General features: G+C 41.0%; 1 protein-coding gene across 2 annotated transcripts in view; it reads left to right on the top strand.

Moving 5' to 3' along the window:
* The window catches only part of nhsa (Nance-Horan syndrome a (congenital cataracts and dental anomalies)), a 51207-nt gene extending 31727 nt beyond the window's left edge, over positions 1–19480 (top strand). Inside the window, exons 2-9 of one of the 2 annotated variants that reach the window (XM_067513449.1) lie at positions 7421–7573; positions 8306–8424; positions 8979–9041; positions 10798–10984; positions 12301–12432; positions 12936–15764; positions 16382–16505; positions 16584–19480. In XM_067513449.1, the coding sequence (XP_067369550.1) occupies positions 7421–7573; positions 8306–8424; positions 8979–9041; positions 10798–10984; positions 12301–12432; positions 12936–15764; positions 16382–16505; positions 16584–17211 (4235 nt within the window). In that variant the 3' untranslated portion in view covers positions 17212–19480. Of the gene's footprint in view, positions 1–7420; positions 7574–8305; positions 8425–8978; positions 9042–9869; positions 9982–10797; positions 10985–12300; positions 12433–12935; positions 15765–16381; positions 16506–16583 lie in introns of those variants that run through there. The other variant, XM_067513450.1, reaches the window with a different exon arrangement.
* Positions 19481–24089: the final 4609 nt, after the last annotated feature.

The raw sequence follows: 24089 nt of genomic DNA, 5'->3' as shown, positions 1-24089 counted from the left end.
TAAAATAAACTGCTGATTTAAGGTGTGAAGGAATTTTAAGTGTACTTAGGAGGATAGGAAATTTTCTTTCTTTATCTTTTTGTAAATTTTTATTAATTTGTGTTCTTTTTTCCCATGTTTAATGCACTCACAACCCTATAAAATGAGTTCGAAACCAATTCTCTTCCCAAGACTTTTTTTTTTAAACTAATAATTGTAGTATGGATCTTTATATGAACAGAACGTTAATTAGTTTAGCAAGATAAGTTGTTTGATTGAGCATGTGAAAACCTATTGTCTATGAGCAGCATTTACTGTAATAGAAATGGATGGAATTGGAGTAAATGACCTCCCTCTCCAGTATGTCTGAAGACTGAACAATGAGGTGTCTAAAGGTCAAGAGGTAAAATGTTGCTAAAAGTGTGTCTGACTCTTGGTGACCCCACTGATTGCACATGTAAGAAGCCACGGCTAGATTTTGGTCAAGTCATGGCTTTCATTGCTCAGTAAATGTGAGTCAAATGCCAGATGCTGGTAAACAAGAGGTCAGGTTTAGTGCAGAAGGTCAACAAAATATTTGCAGTAAAGACAAACAGAGTTTATTCAGACATGGTTATGAATATTTTTTCTTCTTTCTGAGATTCAAATCAAGACAATTTCCAAACAATTTCATTGTTGTTTTCACTCCAATGTAAATGAAAGATTTATTAAGGTCAACTGGGAATTCCAGTGGAAACTTCCCCTTCAGCGTGATTTATGACTTGCTTTATGTCATAACTACAAAAAGTTAATTCTCCCTGACCGCTGCAGTTCTTTTGCAACTTCCTGCTGACTTTATTATGCTGATTAATTGTCGGTAGAGTTTGAACAAGTAGTTACTTAATTGATCGACAGAAATTCATCGTTTATAAAAACACCAAAGACTTAATAGTTCTAGGTCCACCACTGTGAAAATGTGTTTTTGAATACATTTGCATTTGAATACATTATCATATTACAATGAAAATAAGTTCTAACCCTAATTGTTTGTGCCATCTTTTTAAGCTCTGGTAATAAAGTGTTACAAAAAGAAAAAAAGAGTTGTTTCAATCACAACGTTAGGCTTCAGAACCCTTTGAGTACTTAGTTGTGAATATAAGTTGTACATAAATAAATATTTTCTTTTAATCACTCTGTCTAAATGATTTTCGGTGACTTGAGGGATATAGTATGTCTTCATGTAGTCAATACTAACCATAAAGAGCGACAGTATTATGATGCTCTAGCAAAAAACATTTCTCGTAGTGTAAAATGTTGACAAAGGAAATGCTTCTGAGCATGTCAGACATCACAACATATCATTCTCCTGTCTTAAAAGTCTGTTCTGTCCCATTAGTTAGAGATCGAGCATTGTGTCTACTCTGCGATTTCTACAACTCTGGAGGTTTCATAATGGAAAGTATTTCAGAGGCACCGCGGCCTGCTGTTGGCCTTTGTAGTGGTAATATGAAGCAGCTGAGAAAACAGGCCGCAGTCATACACCGCTCCTTTTTTTGCAGCTCTGAATGCTGGGTGATCCTAAGTAGGATTTCAGTGTTAGAAAATGGCTCATGTGCAGCAACATGGTTTTAAATATTATTTGAAAGTTTTAACTGATGCGTGTTTGAGATTGTTTTTCTTATTGAGCTATTTGTATGGAGTCAAATTTGTGGGTACGTGTTGGAGTTCAGATTCTGTATGGACTGTGGTATAACACATAGCTCATCTTATTATTTGTTGTCAGCGGAACCTTGTGTTTATCGTGAGGTAATCCATCCTTTAACAATGGAAACTCTGATATCTGATGGGATTCTCCCACTTCTTCTTCATTTCCACTCTCATTGTACCTCCCGGCAAGCAGACAGTCCAGGCGTTTATCCAAAATTTCAACGTAAAGGATTGTCTCTTCAAGCACAACAAGGATTTAGTTTCGCCACCAGGCAAGTTTTCGTGTGTGGGCTTGTGGCACTGCCAAAGTGCGCTGACGTCCTGACCTCAAGTCAGGAAATAGGAGCAGACTATGGTGCACTGCAATTAAAAAAGAACAGCTTCTCATACCTGCATGCCTTTTTCCCCAGTGGTGATGTCATGCTTTCTTATAAAAGTCTCAGTATGTGAGAAATGAATGAATGAGTTAATCAGAATGAAATTGTCACACCATTTACAGGACCATAAGTAGAATCAGCTGTCACAAGGATGGACTATTTTTTCATTTCTCAGCCAGGGAATTAGCTGACTGGTGTTGAGGGACAGTAAAGCACTTCAGGAAGTCAACCAGTGATTTGATTACAGCTTTGCAGCCCTTTACTGTTGTACCTGCAGGCAGCTGAGGGCAGCATCAAGCTGCAGCCACGGCTCATTTACCCCTCCTGTAGGCCTCCTGGTTCCCAGCATCGCATTCCAAGTAGAGGTCACAGGGCCCACCTGCTACCCCACATCAAAGCTCCAGGTGAGGTGAGGGACGGCCTTTTTAAAGAGGTGTGGTTAGATAAATGTGCAGTCGAGAGGAAGAGAGAGGAGGAAGGAAGAAGTCCTGGTTCTTCACTCTGAAATTTGCCTTAGTTAAGGCTGGGCTTTGCACGCATGTGACCTCGTGTTTTTTTCTGTGTTCATTGTTTTATGTTTTATCTGTTTTTATTGAATCTCTGGGATACACCCATGCTGACAAAATGGACACAAGTACTTTTTCATTTTGTCTTATGGTTTGGAACGTCAATATGAATCATTTAGTCTTCCATTGTGTCTATTATGTTCAATTAAATCTAAGAACCTACAAAATCTCTTGTGGGTTTTGAGAAGGTTATGAGCTGTGCAGAAAGTATTATTTAATGATGATCATTTGAAAATTAATAAGGAACTAATATTATAACTGATTAATCTTGAAGTCTCATTGAGCAAACATTTAAAATAAGTGGTCATTACACTTTCTACAGATTTTTTATAAATTTTTATCCAGTATTATAGATTACGGATTGTTAGTTATTATTATTACTGTTGTTAATGTTTTATGTCATTATATAGGCTACAAACTACAAAATGAATAAAACAAACATAATTAGAGGTGAAAGAGCTACTCCAGCAGTTCAGTAATGAATTTCCATTAAGAGAGATAAGACTCTTATGTGTATCATTAAGGTACCATCTTATGATTCTTCAGCTAAAAAATAATAAAGAACTACATCCCTGATTACATATGGCTCCTGCTCATCAATGTAAAATTCCAATACAAGAGCATCGCAACTGGGTTGTAGGCTCATCTCCTTATTGTGCATAAACGATGCTGTGCCCCACCTGCTGCAGCGGGTCAGCAGCAGCAGCAGCATCTCCATCAGCTGGGAGGATGTGAGCTCAGAGCGGATTACCAGGGAGATGAGCATTATGTGGTGCTCCTGGCATCCGGACCCTACTCTTTGTGTTTTACTAATCAAACCTCAGAGGGGACTTTTTCCAGCAGCATACACTCAGTGAAACAGCTGCATTCTTTTTTGTTTCGTTTTTTTAGAGGCAGTTTTCTTCAGTGACAGTTTTAAGCTTTAGGTTTTCTGCACGGGAAGAAAAAATTATTCTCTTAGATCACTGATCATTGATGATTATCTGTTTGCATGTTGCTTCTTGCTCCGTTCAGGTGAGTGGAGTCATTCTTTGTTTGTTGTCACCATAGTGTATACAAAAGTGAATTTGGCTCATCATCTGAAAATCTAAAAAGTTTGTTATCAGTGTCAACGTTCACTAATTTAATAGTCATAGTCTATAGGCTATTGTCTATTATCTATTCTTATTTAATCTATGCACAATTTTAGATTTGAATTGTTCAGGGTATATAAGTACTTTATTCATTTATTCAAAGATTAACACAGTTACACACCTGAACTTGAAATATCTAAATCTGAGGAATATTCCCACTATCCTGCTCACCCTTTAGCATTCCTCTGCACCCTTCATGATCCTCCATTGTGGGCTAAGCAGTTTCAGTGGTTCAGATTAACACTCGGGCTCTCCTGTAGCACACCATAAACAGATTAGTGGTAGGCCAAGTTAGGGCCTTGCTGGACCATCTGTAGCCAGCACTGGGTGGGGAAGGGGACATGGGGGAGGAGTGTGAGCAGATGTTAAAGTGGAGCTGTAGGTCAGTGTGGCAGTGGAGCTGAGGGACGTCATTGTTAAGACATGAGGGACACAGGCTGATTTAATGTCTCTGGTGCTCAGTTGAAACCACAGCACTCTGTCATGGCTCTAGGATGCTGTCTCACACTCACATCCCAAGGTACTGTATAATTTGCTGGAGCTTTGATTGTGCTGCATGCACCTCCTAATTTCTTTGAGTGTTGTCACAAGATGTGAGAGATGAAGAGATGAAAGCCCTCTCCTATGCTGGTGCTGGAGGCATTTGTTTCATATTTTTTCTTGGTTTAATCTGTGTTACAAAGTGTGAACACAGCCCAGGTATAGGGAATCCTTACATGCGGCAATGTCAGTTCAATATGAAAGTTCTTTGTTCCATCTGTGACTGAACAGTCTGACTCATATTCAAGTGCAAAGAGTATATTCTGCAACAGACATATGGGGGTTTGGCTCCTGTCTGGGCCAATATTGAGTAAATTACAAGGCAGGGGCTGTCTGAGGATGCAGGCTTTCATCCCCCCTTCTCCTGGCCTGCAGGGCTGCTGGCAGGGCTGATAGCTGTGAGCTTATTACGGGAAGGAGCCTGCTGTAGATGAAGAGGACTAGGAGGAGTGGGGGCGAGATTGGTGTGTCAATCGCTGTGTCAGGATGCAGATATCAGAATCCATGATTCCACTTCATGGGGAAAGTTCACAGGGGAATTTAAATTCATTTTTAAATTAAAATATATAAAGAAGAAACAAAGGTATCAAGACTATCCTAAAGGTTTCTTCTAAAAGGCATGTTAGTCTACTTACCTGACACAATGTGGCACATTTGTTTCAGCACAGGCTTGTTCACAGATCACAGCCTGACTGTGAGAGAAAGAGAAACTGCTAAGAGGTCTTCGAGATGACTGAAGGCTGATGTGTTTTCATTAGCCTCATTTACGCCAACAGCTGACCACTGGTGTCCCACCAAAGGGTTCCCCATATGGTCTTCATAAAATCTCTTTAAAGACCTTTCATGCATTTGTGCTTTTTTTCACTTAGCTAAAACTCAGAGATTTCACTGAGCACGGTAAAAGGGCATATTGTGTGTTTTAGCCAGAAGAACATAGGCAATAGCTGAAGTCAGGCATAGAGAGCACAGTCGGTGTCCTAGTTGTTGATTTTTGCTGTCAAATGGGTTTTCAATGGGATGGAGACACTGAAAGTGTCACAGGAGGGCCAACAGTTCATATCTCAGCAGGGTGGCAGCCTGACAAACAGTGTCAGGGCTCATATCTACCATCACACCACAGGTTGCTCACCTTTATCGCCACAAGACACAGCAAAGAATGCATCATTTGCAGTGTTTTCTAAAGTGTGACATATTGTAGACTTGAAATAAACTGCGTATCACCCCAAATATATTCAATACACATACTGATGAGTATGACAAAGGACATGCTCTAATCTGTGAAATTAACAAAAGCAGCTTTCACACAGGCCTCACTGAAGAGTTTAATGAGCGTGATAATCATCAAATATATGTTATGGCTGTGTATGTTGGATATTTTCTTACCACTACTTTCATCAAAAGATATCCTAGCTGATGGACAATTAAAGGATTGTCTTCATCTCCTCTGTGAATTTTCACAGATGTGAAGGTGAATATGTTAATTGATGCTAAGGAGTAAAACACAACCATCATAGCTCTATCCAAGGTTTAAAAACACACCTATGTGCCCTTTTAACGCTCAATAACATTGCACATTGTATCTGGTTGAAACACCTTGTTGTGTCCTTGTAAAACCACATCTTCTTTTTAGCTCTGTCCAATATATCCACAATTCTGCTAATCTCAAGTCTTTCCTGACTTTAGAAGTATTTTGTGCTTCCCTGGATGTCCAACTATGCTTCCATACAGTAAATAATCAGAAAACAAAACCGGTGAAGTCAATGAAAGGGAACAATTGCGTTGTAATGTGATACTTAGGGAGTCTGAGAAAGTCTGTTAAGTAAAACACTTTCATTATGAAGCAGTAAGAGGAAAAGCAGCACTGCTTCACATATGTAAATGTACTCCCTGATGAGTTTCCCTCCACAGCCCAGCACTGGCTTTCAGGTCAACAGGGTCAGAGCAGAGGGCCTTTAGATCACTATAGGGTGTTTTATGGAAAGCATCAAGTTGTCTCTGAGTAACAGATAAACACACTACATCTCATGGGGAGTGCATGCATGGCAGCATGTTTCTTGGGAAGGACTTGTCAGACAGCTTAACATGCAGCAGTTTGATCAGCAGCTGGCTAAGATTCAGTGTCATTCTGTGCTCAGTTCTCGATAGCAGTGATCAGGACGGGAACTATGTCGTCTCTGTGTGACTAAAGTTAGCCTCTGGCCATAGAACAAAGCAAACTTGGAACATGCTTAGCTGAAGCTGTCTCTCATCAGACGCAGGAGGTCAAACACGGTGTGTGTTAGTAAAGCTGCCAAGCCAAGGACAAGCCCAGAAATGTCTGCCAGGTAAGGGAAGGCTGACAGATGTGTCTTTCCGCTAAAGCAAAGGCTTAGTGTTGTTAAAACTCAGGATATCCCTTTTCTATACATGTGTAAGACTGCCAGCTCACAAGACCCTGACTGATACAGTCTTATTTTCTGTTACATGTTGTCTGACATAACAGAAGTGTTTATGGCATTTCCATCTCTAAAAGCCACTTCAGAGATTTAGCTTGATAGAAGTGTGTCACTGTATTCCAGCTGTATCTTGATGTCGGTTAGTGTGCTTTTTTAGTTGTGTGTGTGTGTGTGTGTTTGTGAGGGGGGGTGGAGAGGAAAATGAGAAGGTAGATATATTGCTATGTTTTATTAGCTGTCAAGCACATGATTATTGATTATGGAAACATTCAAAAAAGTAACCCCCTCATCCCTGTTTAATTTGAGAGTCAAACATCTCCCTATCTATAACCTGAGAAGGTGTCAGGGGGAGCAGTGGGATTAGTGCTGGTATTGGTCAGTGTTGAGAGGATGAAACTCATAGTATCAATGTGCATAAACTGCTATTGTTTGGCTGCAGACAGTCGTATAACATCAGATGTCCTTCTTAGAGAGGGTCCGATTATCCTGTTGTTCTTTATTGTCTTTCTTTATTCTCCAATATGAGTCTGGTAATTTATCTCCACTGTAGATCCTGTTCCTGTTCTATGGCACCATTTTGCCATACATCTGTGGAGTCTGTAGTTGTTGTTGTTGTTGTTGTTGTTTTTCACAACTTGCAGCAGTAATTTATTTCACCTATGCTTCAGTTTTCTCTTCTCACCTGGTCCATCTCTCTCTGACAGCGGTGTCAAACCTGGATGTGGAGAGTAAGCTGACATCACATTACCAATCTCCCTGGCATCAGCAGAAGAATGTTTTCCACCCCTCCACAAGACCAGCATGCGTAGAAGAGCTCCACAGGCAAGCCAACCTCAGCCTGTGGGCCCTGCACCAAGGTGAGGCCCTCCAACATCACACAGCCCACCACACAGAAGAAAAGTCAAACAGCTGCTCATAACTTTTCTATGTGTCATCTCCAATTAGTGCACCGCCGTTTCTTTTACTTAAGTTGGCTTTTAAAAGATTTTCTCTGTGTACTTTGTCTCTTCTGGGACATGTTCTTCCCACCACAAAGGGCTGTGTCTTGTTTATATTCTGTCATTCTGGTGTCACCCTGCCCTCTAGTGGGAAGGTTTTACAGCTGCACCCTGAATGTTAGAGAAGTAGATTGTGAGAGACACCATTAGCCATCAGATGATCCCGCAAATATGATTTTGCAGACGTGGATCAAATGTTAAAATTATTTTATTATTCCCCTCGAGTGGACATATTAATTAGAAACATTTGATGCAATCCAAGACGACACTGAGTATAAAATTAAATCGCCCCTTTTCTGACTCGATAATGACCGAACAGTAAAAGCTTCACAAACGCAGTATTCATTGCAGGCCTATTGTATCGATTGCTTTTTCTTCTACACCGTCATAGCTCCACCAGTGCGTGGTTACATTATAGATTCTCGTTTTATGGGCCGTACTTACAAGCCCATTTGTACATTAGGATATTTATTGTTATTAAAACTAAGTAAGTGCTCTTTTCACTTCCCACCTTCAAATGTGTGTAAATGTATGTATGTGGTGAGGTTACATTCAGCATGTCTTCAGTGTTTTACTTGGTACCTGTTGCAGATCCCCAGAAGAGGAAAAAAAGAGTAACAATCTCCGTCTCGGCCATGCCCCCAATGCCCATGTTCCCCTCTCCTCGGAACATTCACAAACAGGAAACAGGAGGCACAAATTTGACAACGGTGAGAACTTGAATTTAGCCCTTACAGCTTTTTTTTCTATGAGCTGGACATTTTAATGTGACTTTTATGACATCAGGCATTACAGCAAAACATCTACAGGCATTTTGATTCATTACACATCAAATCAAATCAACAGCCCTAAACAAAGTCTCTCTTACTGACTTATCAATTAACATATTCATGATTACTTACTTTTTTTAATTTCAAATTTCATGTCCTCCTTAATTGATAATCATGAATTACATAGTTTTGAAGTAAAAGCCCCTTTTCTTCCCCCCAAACATATAGAAAGACATTTTGGAGATTCCACAACACAATTAGAAAAGACACAATTTAAAAGGGAAGTGACCTTTGTACTTTGTACTTTGATTTTATTCATGTTTCCACATATTTCAGCTTATCAACCTGCCCTAAGTAAAGTGCTTAGTCCACTTGCTCACCAGGATTATCTTTGTATTGTTGCTTGTTTCTTTTATGTGTTCATGCTGATTTTCATTATGTTTATTTATGTCATGTTTTTTTGTTGTCCTTTTTGTTTTTGCCCTGTAATTCAGTTTGAATCCACCCGCTCCTCCTCCCCTACCGAATGTTGCAGATTCTCTCCCTGGAGCAGAAAGGTATTGATCCCTCCCCTCCCAGCTCCTGTGTTCTCCAACTAACCCTGTGTTTCACTCCTTACCTGTTCTTGTTTGTTTGGCTCCTGCTAGTTTCCATAATGAACATCTTTTCAAATGCATTCCCACTGAATGCAGTTTTTATCTGGCAGTGCTTAGTGTACTGCTCCACCCACTTATTGACACGTTTGTGGTGAAACTGAAGACGAGCACCACTTTAAAGTTTCACCCACATCTACTCGTCATACTTTTACGCACTCAGACTGTTGTTGTTAGGGTTCATGTGAAGGAATGTGTCAAGAATGCATGTGTGTGTGTGATTCTCTGCAGTCAGAGCCGCCCAGCAGCCTGGGTTTCTTTAATGATAGGGTTGACTTCTCGGAGCTTGCGTCTGTGATTACCCATGATCCCTCTGCGCTGCGGTTTCCCCAGTGCAACCACCCCTGAAAGAGCTGACAGCCTCATGCTTCTCTCTCTATGCTCACCACATATATCGTACTTGGTGCCCACTATGAGAAAGAAACAAACTTGTGGACAGGGGCAAACTTTAAAAAACTGCCAAACCTTTTTTTTCTCTTCTCTTATATGCGTCCACTCTTCTTCCCCTTCTTTTTACTGTCTCTTTCTTTCGCACTTTCGTCTCGTTCATCTTTCCTCTCTGATGCTCTTAAAACTGTCTTTCTGTTTTCGAAACATATCAGCTGTAAATGGTCTCCTTTTGATTTCTTTTTTCTACCAGTTCGGTGAAGTTTCCAGGGAAACAGGTTTCTTTTGTGCCTGGGGTTTTGTCAGGGTCTCATTGGTCTGCTGGGAGCAGAGAGGACAAAGGCTTGAGAGCTGGCTTTAAATGGGGGTGGGAGGTTGTCCGGTTGTGTAGGTGGGAACCAGTTGAGCCTGAGAATCACTTGTAGTTTCACATGTGTCTCTCTATAGGAATCTCAAGGTAAGAACTGAATAGTCTAAATTAATTTAGCATGGAGGTATATGTTAGGGGGACCCACTGTATTTAAGTGTAAAAGCCTTAGGACTCTAATGGAAAAAGTTGTGAAGTTGTGGAGTATTCAGAGAAGAAGACAGTGCAGTGATACTGAAGCTCAGAAAAATGCTACAATGAAGTATAAGCCTTCAAATATTTTCTGAGACTTGTTATTATGCAAGAGCGCACAGATTGTTGGAGCATGACCTAAGAGTTTCCAAAGCAGCATGTTATAACTGAAAATTACTATTTAGGCTGTTTGTCACATGTCCGTCCAGTGAGTGAATGAGCCATCGCTGTATCACAGAGCAGAAATAGTTTTCATGCTAACTTGTGTTTTCGGCTAGCTCAGATGTATTCCACAGCCAGTGCTATTAATCTTTTCTCCGGGTTCATTTTCACATTCTTTAAATTCTAAATTTCTCCTTTGTGCACTTAGTTTTTTGCATGAAACCTTCCAGTGGTCGTCGTGCTTTCAGTTCTCTCTCTGAAATAAAAGAATGCTGTTATTTCCATTACTTAATAGAATTTTTTGCACTTGGTGTCTTGATGTACCTCTGCTCAGACACTACGCACTCTTTGTTGCAGATTAATAGCAGTGAGTCAGTGAGTTAATCTTCATGTCTTTCCAGATAAAATGTTTTGACACTGTAATCTCTCATTTAAATCACTTTACTCTACGTATTATCTTCTCTAAAGCTGACTTTGATCATGACTTAACTCTGCTGTACCATTCTCACCTAACCTTAACAACCTAACCATGCAAATATCCATCTGTTGCAGGCTGCACCCTCTGATTTTGACGGGGTGGCTCTAGGTCACCGGTCTAAGTTTCCCATCCCTAACATACCTTCCACCCTGGACAAGCAGACTAACTGGTCTAAAGCCTTGCCACTGCCCACCCCAGAGGAAAGAATGAGAAGCAGTTCCCAAGTCATCACCTCATGTGTCATCCCCATTAATGTGACTGGTAAATTGAAAACACTCACTGTTGTACAGTCTATGTCTTAATCAATGTCACAGGTCAGAACTTTTATATCTAGCACTTGTCAGCAATGCTAGCTTTCCCTAACTCTTAGTTCTTCTGAGAGGAATAATTTGGCATAAACTGTTGCTTAACATTCACCCATTTTTTCTCTCTCTCTCTCTCTCTCTTTTACGTACACACACACACACACACACACACACACACACACACACGCGCGCACCGTGCAAGGCACTGGGCTGACCCACCGGGAATAACTTGAGGTGTTGTGCACTTTGACATAGCGCCAGGAGGAACCAGGAGTCAAACCACTGACCCTGTGGTTTGTGGACAACTGCTCTGCCAACTGAGCTACAGTCGCTCCAATAGTTAGCTTAGGTTAGCATAAGGACAGGAGGTAGTGGGAAGCAACTAGCATGGCCATATCTGAAGAAAAAATTTGATACATATTAAATTGCACAAAATAGTTTTGTGTAAAGTGTAAAAATATGAAGTTCCTTTTAGAACCTGACTTAAAACCACCACTTACTGTTTTAACATTTGTTTGTGTACCTCTGTTTGTGAACATATCCAACAAGACTGCATTTAGAAATTTGTGATACTGATCAAACATATTGTTGCTTTTCTCTCAACGTTTACTGTGAGATAGAATGAGTTAATCTCAGACTGCACATAGTCACCCAGTGTTGTGTTAGCACTCCTCTTTGCTATGTAGACTGTATTTCCCCCACATTACAAACCAAATAATTGCAGGAAATTCAGCCATTATTACAGAATTGTATTGTTCTCAAACACATTAATGTTTGTAACTCTCAATGTGCAAGTCATGCTTCGTGCCCCATTGACTTTCTTTCTCATGCTCAGCGCTTTGTGCCTGTGATTGCAAAGAGGCAAGTTGATGTGAGATGAATGCCAATTAGTTGAGTCAGAGACAGTTAAGGAGAAAAATGCACATTTTAAGCAAAGACCAGGGATTGCCATGGTGCTGAAAAGCCTGACCTGCAATCATATGACAGTCATTATGTACGGGGAGGGAGAGGCAGGAAAACTAGGAGGAACACAGCTTAACTGACCTTTGGTCAGCAAACCCACCAACATGCCAACATTAACTAGTATCCTTCTTCACATTCAACTCCAGACCTTACTTTGAGCTTCATTAGATACCTTTCCTCCATACCTAACTGCTACGTTTCTAGGACATTTTACAGATTATTTTTAAGGCGACAGCTTTGGAGTTAAAGAAGGAATCATTGCAGTTTCCACTAAACAAAGGTTCCTCAGATGTCCTGTCTCCGTTGCAGGGGTTGGCTTTGACAGAGATGCTAGTGTGCGCTGCTCACTCGTTCATTCGCAGTCTGTGCTTCAGAGGAGGAGGAAGCTGAGGAGACGAAGGACTATCCACGGCGTTCCCAGACAGGTGCAGCAAGATTTGGGTATGTAATCTGATCTTGGCAGACACATTCAATATTTGAAATTAAATTCAAACTGCTGCTGTTGATGTTTTCTGTACTTTTTACATGTGGTGTGGTAATACTTCTAACAAAATGTATTTGTTTTTTAAACCAGTCAAATAATTTGTATTGCATTCTTACACTGTGAATACAACTGTGCTAATAGTTGTACATTGTAATTCATTGCATTTCCATTGATTGTAGAAGTTTCAAAAGTAAATGTGAAAGACCAGATACATGTCAACATAAATATGACAGGCACCAACTAGTGATTGTGAATGTGTACTTTTGTTCTGTCTTTTAAGGTATTTTTGGGTATTTCATGCTTTTATTAGACCACCATCAGTAGAGAGATGACATGAGATGACGGGGGACAAAGATTGGGAATGACATTCAATAGCAGTCCTCAGCCAGACTCAAACCAGAAGTGGATTGCATTTTCTATTACTTCTAATACTCCACTCTCTTCTCCTTTCTTCTCCCAGATTCAGATGACTCTCCTGGCTCCAGAGAGCGGACAGTGATAGTTCATACCAGTCCTGACATCACGCTCTCCAATGAGGAACTGGCCAACCATCTCAGCACCAGGGACTCAGGTTGCCAAACAGAAGACTTTCTGATCTCAGGAGTGCCATCTCGCAGGAGGATCAGGGGCCAAAGAGGCCAGGGAGTCTCACTCTCACGCTCTGCAGGCAACATCTCGTCTCTGCTGGATAGCACTGACACCATGTTTACTGCCTCTGTAGGAGCACGGCTGCGCTCTCGGAGTCTGCCCCGAGAAGGGAGCCAGATAATAAACAATGGACATAATGACAGTGATGATGAGGAAGAGCTTTCCCCCTTTGATACTGAGGATTTTATGCCTGGACCTGGTGAGTTGATTCTGAAGGATGAAGAAGAGAGCACAGATGACCAGACCTCGTCTGAACACCAGTTGGGCTTGAAGTACAACCAGCTGTCAGAGAGTTCTAAACACCGCTGGATGGAGAGAACAAGATCCCAGCTGCCAAGGAAGGTCGACATGGGCAGCTGTGAGATCTCGTCTAGTTCAGACACATTTAGTAGCCCCGTCCACTCCGTCTCAGCTGCAGGAGTACTGGAAGGCCAGTTGGATCATAAGGAGGACCACCAGTCCTCTAGTGGGAACTGGAGTGGGAGCAGCTCCACTTGCCCTTCACAGACATCAGACACAATCCCCCCTGCAGCCTCTCCACTGCTGACCGGGTCCTCACACTGTGACTCTGAGCTGTCACTAAACACTGCCGCTCACAACAACGAAGATCAGACTGGCTTCATGCTTGACAACTACCAAGGCCTCAGGACCCAGCGGGCAGGCTCCTTCTCTTCCACAGCTATGGACATATTAGAGGAAGCAGGGGTCAGTACTCCCATGGAGGGGGGATGGCGGTACACCCCCCCAGATCCTTCTCACTTACAGGACTTCAGTCCTGAGCCAAGCAGGGAGGCTGAGAGCAGCCTGGGCTGCCCTAGCTTCACCAGCATGGCCACATGTGAGAGCAGCTACTCTGACAAACCACTGTCGGAGAAGGCAGATACTATCTCCCACTATTCTGTGGACACTGAAGGGTACTACACCTCAATGCACTTTGACTGCGGTCTGAAAGGCAGCAAAAGCTTCACGTACAACTATGTAGCCTCAAGCTCTGACTGTGGTTTGTCTGACATAAGTGGACACATGACCCTCGGGAGACGCTGTCTGTCTTTGAGAAAACCAAAGGTGAAGCCATGTCCGCCTAAGAGGAGTTCATCCTTAAGGAAAATATGCAGTGAGGGAAACATCCCTGGCAAGAAGGAACCAAAGATTACATGCGGGCAGCAACTTCCACTGTCTTCCCAGCAGAGAAAACTGAAGCTGGCTTTGTCTGGCTCTCCGGGTTGTGTAGAAAACAGTTCACAGGTCAGAGAGCCACTTGTGGTCTGGGGGGTTGAGGGCTCAGCTGATCTTCCTGATTTAGGTGTGTTCAGCTCCACTGATTCACATTCATTTAAGGATGAGGGGGTTGTACAGTCAGACTATGCAGATCTGTGGCTTCTGAATGATTTAAAATCCAGCGATCCCTATCGCTCTTTATCAAACTCCAGTACAGCCACCGGCACAACCGTTATCGAATGCATCAAGTCACAGGAAAGCTCAGAGTCACAGACATCACAGTCTGGCTCCAGAGCCACTACTCCTTCACTTCCATCAGTGGAGGGAGACTTCAAGCTAACGTCTCCTGAGAAGCTAGCAAGTCTCGCTAGTCCATCCAGTGGCTACTCCAGTCAGTCAGAAACCCCCACCTCCTCATTACCTTCTGCTTTTTTTCCCGGGCCACTGTCACCATCCAGCGGCAAGAGAAAGCCCAAGGTACCAGAGAGGAAGTCGTCTCTGTCCTCGCTGTCCTTCAGGGATGGATCCACATCAAAGAAAGACCTGGAGCTGCCGATGATCCCTCCCTCCCACCTTGATTTAAGTGCCCTTTCCAGTGTCTGCAGCAAGGCCTCAGCTTACAGAACTCAGAATCAAATCTTCCATCAAACACAACAAAAGGCTGCAGTGTCAATGTCAGCCAAACCCTCAGCACCCTCTAACCCAGAAGTGTTTAATGCCCATTCCATGTCCATCACACCCGCTGTGCTGCACTCAGTACAACTTAGATCCATCAGCAAGAAGCATGAAAGAGGTCATGAGGACAAAACAACTTCCAAACTGAAATGTCCCACTGCAGACTTAACAAGCTCACTTTCCATTGGCAAACCTTTAGAGTTTAAGAATGCACAGTTACACAGCTCACATCATCATTTCACATCTTTGAAAGAGGTCAGTGAATCAGCATTTACCTCTAATGAGGAGCTTTCAAGTGAAGAAGCAGCGTGTAAGGAGAACGAGACCAGGAACGAGCAGGACAAAGGGGCTTCTTTAGAGTGCAGGACAGCATTCAGGTTGCCATCAGAGCCGTCAGTAGACGTCACGGACAGGACAAGTAGTGATGAAGAAGACACATGCAGAGAATCAGTAGGAGCACCTGTCTGCTCTTTGGACTGCAGCCCACAGTCAGACGCTGTACAAGAGCAAAAAGATGAGGCACCTGAAGAGCAAATATGTTCTTCTTCCTCTGTTCTCTACCATTCACCCAAGAGTCTTGATCCAGTGCCTGCTACTGACAGTCAGACAGAGCTGTTGCAAGTGAATCCAGTCAATTGTGAAGGTAGCAAAGATGAGGAATCTGTGTCATCAGAGGTTTTACCCACAAGTGCCTCTGTGGACGGCATAGAGGAGTCCACACCGGAGACAGAAGATTACTTCAGTAAAGGTATTTTTTTCATTCTGATACATGTTTCAGATTTATTAAGCTTTGGTCTCAGAACATTTGCGAGGAAAGGATGCAATTTGATACAGTGATTACCTTGACTTTGAGACACTCCTGTTCCTGCCCATCCCCCAGCAGCAGTATACTTTTAATACTTTTAATTAAATAGGTCACTCGTGGAAACCACACACCAACGCTTGTACTTTCTGCAATGTACCAATCAACTATTGTGAAAAACAGAACAATTAAAGTTTTGTTTCAGTTTAGTTTTTTTCGGCCTCACTCTTTATTGGTGGAGAGGCAGGGTACAACCCTGGACAGGTCACCAGTCTAAATCAGGGCCAACACAGAGACATACACAGACAGCGATCATTCACGCTCACTCATAGCTGCAGCCGGCCAGGGATTCAAACTTGGGGAACTTTTAGCTGTTACGAGGCCAACCAACAACCACGTTAAAATAAAATAGATCCACAGTGCGATACAGGCTGGGGACCCTGATTGAGAGAGTTATAGGTAGCAAGATATATCTGGGAAGAATGTTTATTTTTGTAAATTATGACTGACATGCTGATAAGCTGTGTGTAAATGCAGTATCCTCAATCTATTTGTAATAACAGACGCCACACTGAGTGATAGTACGTTGTCCCAGCTGTGTGATGAACCAAAGCCAGAGGATGACAGTGTGTTTCTGACCCCCACCAAAACTCGCACCACTGAGGATCTGTTTGCTATGATACACAGGTAAGTAACATCAATAGCAGATTATTTGTGTTTATGTATATTGACAGGGTTTCTTAAAATGCATCTTTTCACTTTCAGGTCTAAAAGGAAATTGTTAGGTAGGAAGGAGTCTGCTGATTTGGGTGTGCGGAACCGCTTCAGCGCTGCATCAGGGACCACATCACTTAGTAGCTCTGTGAGCTCCCCTGTCTCTTCGGTGTCACCCCCATCTGTCGTGACCTCACCAGGAGTGCAGAGGGTCCCTGGACCCATCTACAGAAACGCAAAGAGGTCCAGCACCTCCAACGAGGAGTTCAAACTACTGCTACTTAAAAAGGGCAGCCGCTCAGAATCTAGTTATCGCATGTCAGCAACAGAGATCCTCAAAAGCCCCATTACTCCTAAATCACCTGGAGATTCCTTGACAGAGTCACCCAGAGATGAGGAGTTTGCCTCCCCACTGCAACAACAACTGCATCATTCAGGACCAGATCAGATCTCTAGCCCCTACCCTAAAGCCAACACTGAGGGCTTCTCTCCAAAATTCTTCTCCACATCTGCTGCTTCCAGATCGGGCCGTTCCCGAATCCCACCGCCTGCCAACAGCAGCCGCTACAGCATGCGCAGCAGATTTTTCTCAACACCCATGCAGGCCATTTCTGAGGGTGAGACGGAGAACTCAGACGGAAGCCCTCATGATGACCGCTCATCCCAGGGCTCCATGTAGAAAAAGTGGTAGTGTCAAAGGGTGTGAGATTATTTTGTTAGTTTACAGATAAAAAACAATGACCATCATCAGTTTTAATATGGTGTAAAAGAGATGTGCTGAGGGCAACTGTGACAGAGCACTAGGTTAAAACCATATTGTTATACAGAAAAATATCATAAATGTGGCTCAGTTGGTAACTGTTTCCTACTGGTTTCTTCTGTGGATATTACAAATTTATAAAAAGGTTCTAAATGTACTGTACTTCTAAAGAAAAGGCCTTTATGGACTAAAGAGTTATTATTAATTAGGTTATTTAACCAGCATGTGGTAGAACTAAATTTGACTTGTTAGGCAAAGCCCATCAGTTCAGTTCTACAAAAAGAAAGATTTTTAATAAACACACTATTTTATTAGTTTATGACACAAAGCTACAAATGAAACCCTAATGAATTCCTTCCTTCTGCCTTACTATCTTATTAACGTTTAATGTAAACTGTTCTGCTGTCAGAGTTTTCTCCAAAACTAGAAAAAACAAATCTCCCAAGTCGGCATTTTCTATTAGTATCCTTTAAAAACTGTATGTATTCTGTGAATACTTATGCAATTAGATACAAGTGTTGTCCCTTACTCAAGTCAGAATATTGTTAATACCTTTCAGCTAAACATCAGGACCAACACCGTTTGAGAAATAGCTGAGAAATAATGCGAAGCTTTGATGCATCTGTTTCACTTTTGATGTGTTTAAATATTTTACTCGGTCCTTTTTCAAAAGCACATAGTAAACTTACTATCACAGCATCAGACAAGATCAGTGGTTAAAGTTGAGACAGGAAAACGAGCACTAAAATGACAATCTCAAGTGTTAACACGACACGGGAAATGAAAAAGTGATCAAAAAGTTGGCGGTTGTGAAACAGGAGAGTTGATTAAGAATAAGGAGGTCATAGGTTTAAAAAGATGTAATGGTCGTTTCTGGTTTGCTAACTTGATGTGTTAATGAACTGTTGAAAGAGGCACATGGAAAGTGTTCAGGAGGATCAAAATATGCCTTATTTTACTTAAGCAGAGACAATAGGTAATAAAGCGGGAAGTGGTTTTGGGATTATTCTCAGTTTTGATGGAGGATGTAAGATTAAATATGAAGCCAGGTTATCATCTGTGATGAAAAGCTCTGGATTTATTGATAAGGCATTTGTACTATTTAGAACCAAATGCTAGTCAATTTTATTTGCCCATCAAAAACATTCTCTGTGTGGCAACAATCAAAATATATTTATTTTTTTACCTGACACAGAAACCTCTTTATGCTCCCTGACTTGGTTTAGCTTCACATGAACTCAAATCTATTAGCGAAGGATGCAATGAATTGCAGATTTTATTAATGACCTATTTTATTCCAATGCTTATTTTGTTTATAAGAGACAACATTTTAAATCTTATATGAGACACTGGTTGCAGAGATAAATAGGAAAGCAACTAATGTAACTGCATTAAATGTCATCCAAACATGACTTAAACGGTCATAAGCTACAAGAACAGTTACAGTTGAAACCCCGGCACTCTGAAGCTGTTTTTAGACCCATCCATTCACAAATAATTTTATAAGTAAATGGTGTTACATGCAGTGATGGTACTCAACCTTTATGCAAAAATAACTTAGTCTATGTAGCCATATTACAGTGTGGAAGACTGTTTTTTCACTATTGGTACGTAGCAGCTTAATTTTGGCCTTAATGACACTCCATACTAATGCAATAACATGTCTGTGAACCACCATTCCAGCCTGCTTTTTTTTTTAATTTTTTTTTTTTTGCACTGATAAGGTGATGTTTGTGAAGGTTCATCAGTCTCTTGCTGTACCTAGAGATGCTTTAGGACTGGACTCAATGCTTCTGCCAAAGGGCAGAACGTGTGCATCTTAGTGGCATTTTACCGATTTTTTCTTTACTTGACTGAAACACAAACCAATACTAGAGACGAATTACAGCATAATTTATTGGTACTAGATTCATTTCAGATCAGCATCTATATACTATATGTATCAGCTTTGTATGTTTTTTTGTACAAATCTGTAAATACAACAACTTTTGAAATTGTCAAAATAAGTTGTTAAAATGTTATATAAAAATGCTTTCAAAGTTTACATTAATTTCAGACCTTTGTATATTTTTGAGCTGTGGAACACTTTGTCTTGTATTTATTTTTTAGTAAGCATTGTGGAAATTCCATAGTAAATCCTATGAAAGCCAACAGCTAGCACAACAGGCTGCTTAGCAAATGTGTATGAGACAAAATAAATGTGACTGCTTTGAACATGGATGGTGTTCATTGTTTGTATTAAGGAAACAGAAAAGCAACAAATCAAAGGCGCCATGCATGTTTTTTCACATATAACCATCGCAGATAAGAGAATATACATACACAATACAGTGACAGAAAGAAAACATATTTGTCAAACCAGAGAACCAGCACAACTAACTTCATTTGATAATGTGTGTGGTCCTCAAACTAACCATTCCCAGAACACAGGACAGTGGTTTGTTCTCTGTCATCCCCACAGTTCCTCCAGCATCCTGTTTGTTTTAGTGCTGGTGTCATAAAATATCTGAGAATATTTTTCCATCCAAATTCTCTCCAAGTTCATTTCCACTATATATCATTTAAGTTTTCCCATTCCTCCTGGGAGAGGAAGGGGCCCCCTCCCATTTTTATTTGAGACGTGTTCATCCCACTTAACTCCTCAAGGACCTGTTTAGGCATAGTTCTGACACCTGAATCAGCTTTGTATGCCAAAAAAACTTGAAATTTGCCAGAGATGGAGGCTGATATTTTAGACCCTCTATTAAATGAAAATGTAAATGAAATGTACATTTAGGATGTAGCATGTGTCAGCCCATAGTGTGGATCAGTAAGGTTCCTTTGTCCTATAGGCCACTTTAACTGTACATTTTATTCCAATAATTGCCTGCAGTGGGAGCTTTGCTGAATGCTCAGGGTCACATACTGTATATAAACCAAAGGGTTTATTTAAGCTGCTTTGAAATACATTTTCAAGCAAGGCAGTGTCAAGTTCCCTTTATCCCTGGATAGGATGAGGATCTTCAAGCTAAGTCTGAGTTTATTTTCATCTGACTCTATTTCAGAGAGGAAAACTTGCACTAACATTTACAGTATAGTGATTTGTCCGTTGTAGTTACTGTTAACTTTACATCTTAAAGTTTGAACAAAGAAAACATAAAATGATATGCATATATGATGCATTGCTAGTGATTAAACTATGCAGCCGTATACAAAATCCCAGCTTTAAAATGCTAAATTCTAAGATAATTTAATATTGCACTCATACATACTGCAATAGTTTAACACTGACAGGGGACATTTTTCAGTACTTTGACTGACAGTACTTTAAGCATATTTGTTGTTAATACTTGCACAAATGTAGTTAAGTAACATTTTTAGTGTTTCCCTTCCCACTATGTGTTTCTGATAACTTCAATTCAGAATTTATATGGCTGTTTAACTCTGTCTTTAGAAGAGGTCACGCTACAGTTACATGGAAATGAGACAGATGTTTATTCTTGGACTGCAGCATCGGGTTTGTCTCCCGTCCGTTAGGTGGCACCATTTCCAACATCAAAGTAAGATTACACAAGATTTTGACTCAGGACAGCCAAATTAGAAACACAAAAATAAATCAAGTGTTAAAATAACTGCGGAACTAGTGGGGGAAAAAAATAACTTCTAAAAAATACTGTAACAGTATTTCAAAAATTAATTTAGAGGATTATCCTGATTCATAATGAGCACTCCCACACTGTACATCCCTTTTTTCCTCTTCATTTTATTGATCATTGTTATACTGTCCCTGAATCAAACTTGTGGTATTGTAGAATGGACGGTGGCCTATCAGCACAGTAAAGGACACGGTGCCTCTTATTCAAAATGAACACTAGAGCCAGTTCTTCTGCAGAATCCACAGGAGAATGTCCACTAGGTAATTTTATGCACATTGAGTGTAAATTGAAATTCAGCCTCTTTGTGTCCCGGCCGGAAAAGTAAAACCGCTTTTTCAAAACGATCTGAACAAGAATGAGCATGATCACCTCTCTGCAACAGACTCAGCTCTTATCTGTAGCAATACACATCATTTCTGCATGTGTTATGTCAGTTTCATGTTCGTGTTCCAACATCAAAGTCAGTGAGAATTCTCTTTGTCACTCTGGCTAATGTCAAACGGGCAGACAAAAACTCCTTGTTCTCAGTTAGTACATGTCACGTTAACTGAGCTGAGATTGTAAGTGAAGAAAAAAATGGTAAACAAAGGCCTGGACTGTTGTGTAACCCAAGTGGGTAACCATCAAAAGGCACAGTGACCGTGAACCCTGACCTCGATTACCATCGAAGACAGGATGGGTTGGCAGGGGTGGTAGGTGTTGTAGAAGTCCGCCATATTTGTTCCATAAAACATAAAGCAATAGGAATGTGTGTAACATGCCCAAATAGAGAATAACATTTAAATATGAATCATTTACTTTATATTCCACAGAACTAAGCTAAATGAGAATGAGGAATTGTGCTATCGGCTTTGATGGTGGTTTTTGGTGCTTGTCTGTTGTACAACAGGCTTTGTGTCCTTATTTACTCTCTGGCAGTGCAGCAGATATTGTTTGGGCCTTAAATGCAAATGTCAGCCTGACAAAACTTATCTTCCAATGATTATGAAGAATGGGAACAAGGGCAAGTAAAAACAGTGCATGCAGCTTCTCACTGAACAAAAATGACTGAGCAACTGGGAAAGTTGGAGTCAAAAGGAGCAGAGTGGCATTTTGGGTGTTCTTTTTGTTCTTCTTAGCTCTTGGGTCTTTTTTTAGTTACATCATCGAAGAGAGGTTTCATTTGTGTCATAGGTCAAAAATGTGTTTACGCATTAAGTACTTATTAAGCCCGCTAGATTGTTTCTGTCATTTCCCTTCAGTATCTTTTTGTACCACTGATCTCTCTACATTTGTGAAGCAGACTTATAAAACCCTGCGACCTAAATAAGAAATAAATAAATGAATCTGATTTTCGACAATGAAAACATGCAAAATTTGAACATTATTGCATTTCTTAAGTGAGAAATGTATGGCTGGAGTGAAAGTTGTGTCCGTATTCTCAGTAAGACATAAACATGGTTCCCAGTTGGTGTTGGCTTCCCCTGTCAATGAGCCTGGATTTCAAGGTGCAGCCTGAGGGACAGTGTCCAGTTTGGGGACCTCAGAGTCGCTTCTCTGCTTATTGCAGATGATCCTGTTGTCTTCATCCGACCATGACCTTCAGCATTCCCTACTATTGGAGGTCTGCTGGGCACGCCCATGTGGTGGGGCACCCTGGTATATATAGAGAAAAGGCTGGAGAGCTGATGTACATCATCTGGCCTGGGAATCCCTCAGAATCCCACTGGAGGAGCTGGAACTAAACCAGCTGCCACCATGACCCGACTCTGGATAAGTGGAAGAAAATCCATTGATGAACTCAAGCTCAGGTCATTAATCACTACAGAGGAACTGAACAATGCTTTATCCGCTTGGTTTTATAAGAAATTGGTTATTGTCTAAAACATGTGAATATTATTAAAGGTAATAATTTAATACTAGACATTTAGCAAATAGATTATTTTTATTTCCTGTTTCAAAAACTAATGCAAAGCAACAACATGATTTCTACAGAGTAATGACAATATAGACATTCGTCAGATATTTACACTTGTAACAATTATTGGTTTTTTTTAGAGCACTTCAGTTTCATAGATCCCCACCCCCTGCTGATTTCTGCACTTCTAATACATTCTGCTTAAAATATGTTTTTGAACAGTTTTTCATTGAGATAAGGGCTACTTGAACTCACTGTTCTTGAACTGTACATACTGTTTGTACAACCATTATAACTATATCAAATGATTTTGTTACAATGTTATGTCCCATTAATATGTCACTTTGTAGCAGCATTCCATACAAAGTTATAAAATGGGCTAATGAGGATCCAGAATGAATAAATAAATAATCACCCTTGTCAGATTTTTGTTTTCAAATGAGATTAAATAGATTCAGCCCCCACACCCACCCAGAGTCATTTTCATTCAGTCCCTTAATGCAACTTATGCAAATGCAATTGAATGGTCGAAAGACCCATAGAGGACTTATTCATGTAAGCTGTGATTATGGTGCTTATATGTGCCCATATGAATGAGCCAGCAGCTAAAACTTTTAGTAATTCAGTTTCTGTTGAATAATTTCTAATGTCATATAATAAACTGGTATTCACAGTTCCAGGAAGACGAGTTGTATTTAGATAGTGGGGATTGTAGTTGTGCAGACTGGAAACAACCCATTTATGATCTGAGCTGTATTTTCACGTGTGAGTAATGCTGACTGCAGACAGGGTGGGGGCAGGGCCACTGAGGAGGTAGCCACACCAAAGTCACCACCACGCCACCAGGGTATACTACGAGGCTCATTATGGTGCATTAAACAACTGCCCTGCAGCACAATGAGAGGTACCAGGTCCCTGGGGCCCCAGGAGGCGCCTGAGGCTGCTTGGGACTGATATGGGGACCCAGGGGATCCTAGTCACCCAGGCCTGTCTTTACCAGACTCTCATCCACAGCTGCCAGACCAGAATCCATTCTCCTGGGCTTGTGTCATCTGCCTGTCACCAGGCAAAAGCCTTGAAGTACTACTGAGTAGTTTGCAAAATAAAAGGATTAAATACCGCCTAAAAGCCTTCTCAGTAGTCAGAAATGATATACTATTACTATATTGGTTATGATATTTGTGGTCAAAGTATTGTAGTCAGTTAGGGTACAAGAAAAGGTTAAAGTTCACAGCTGAATATCACAGCCCACCTACAGATGTTCT

Source organism: Channa argus, chromosome 8, assembly GCF_033026475.1.
Source record: "Channa argus isolate prfri chromosome 8, Channa argus male v1.0, whole genome shotgun sequence".
Classification (NCBI taxonomy): Eukaryota; Metazoa; Chordata; class Actinopteri; order Anabantiformes; family Channidae; genus Channa; species Channa argus.
This window is presented reverse-complemented; position numbering and strand designations above follow the sequence as displayed.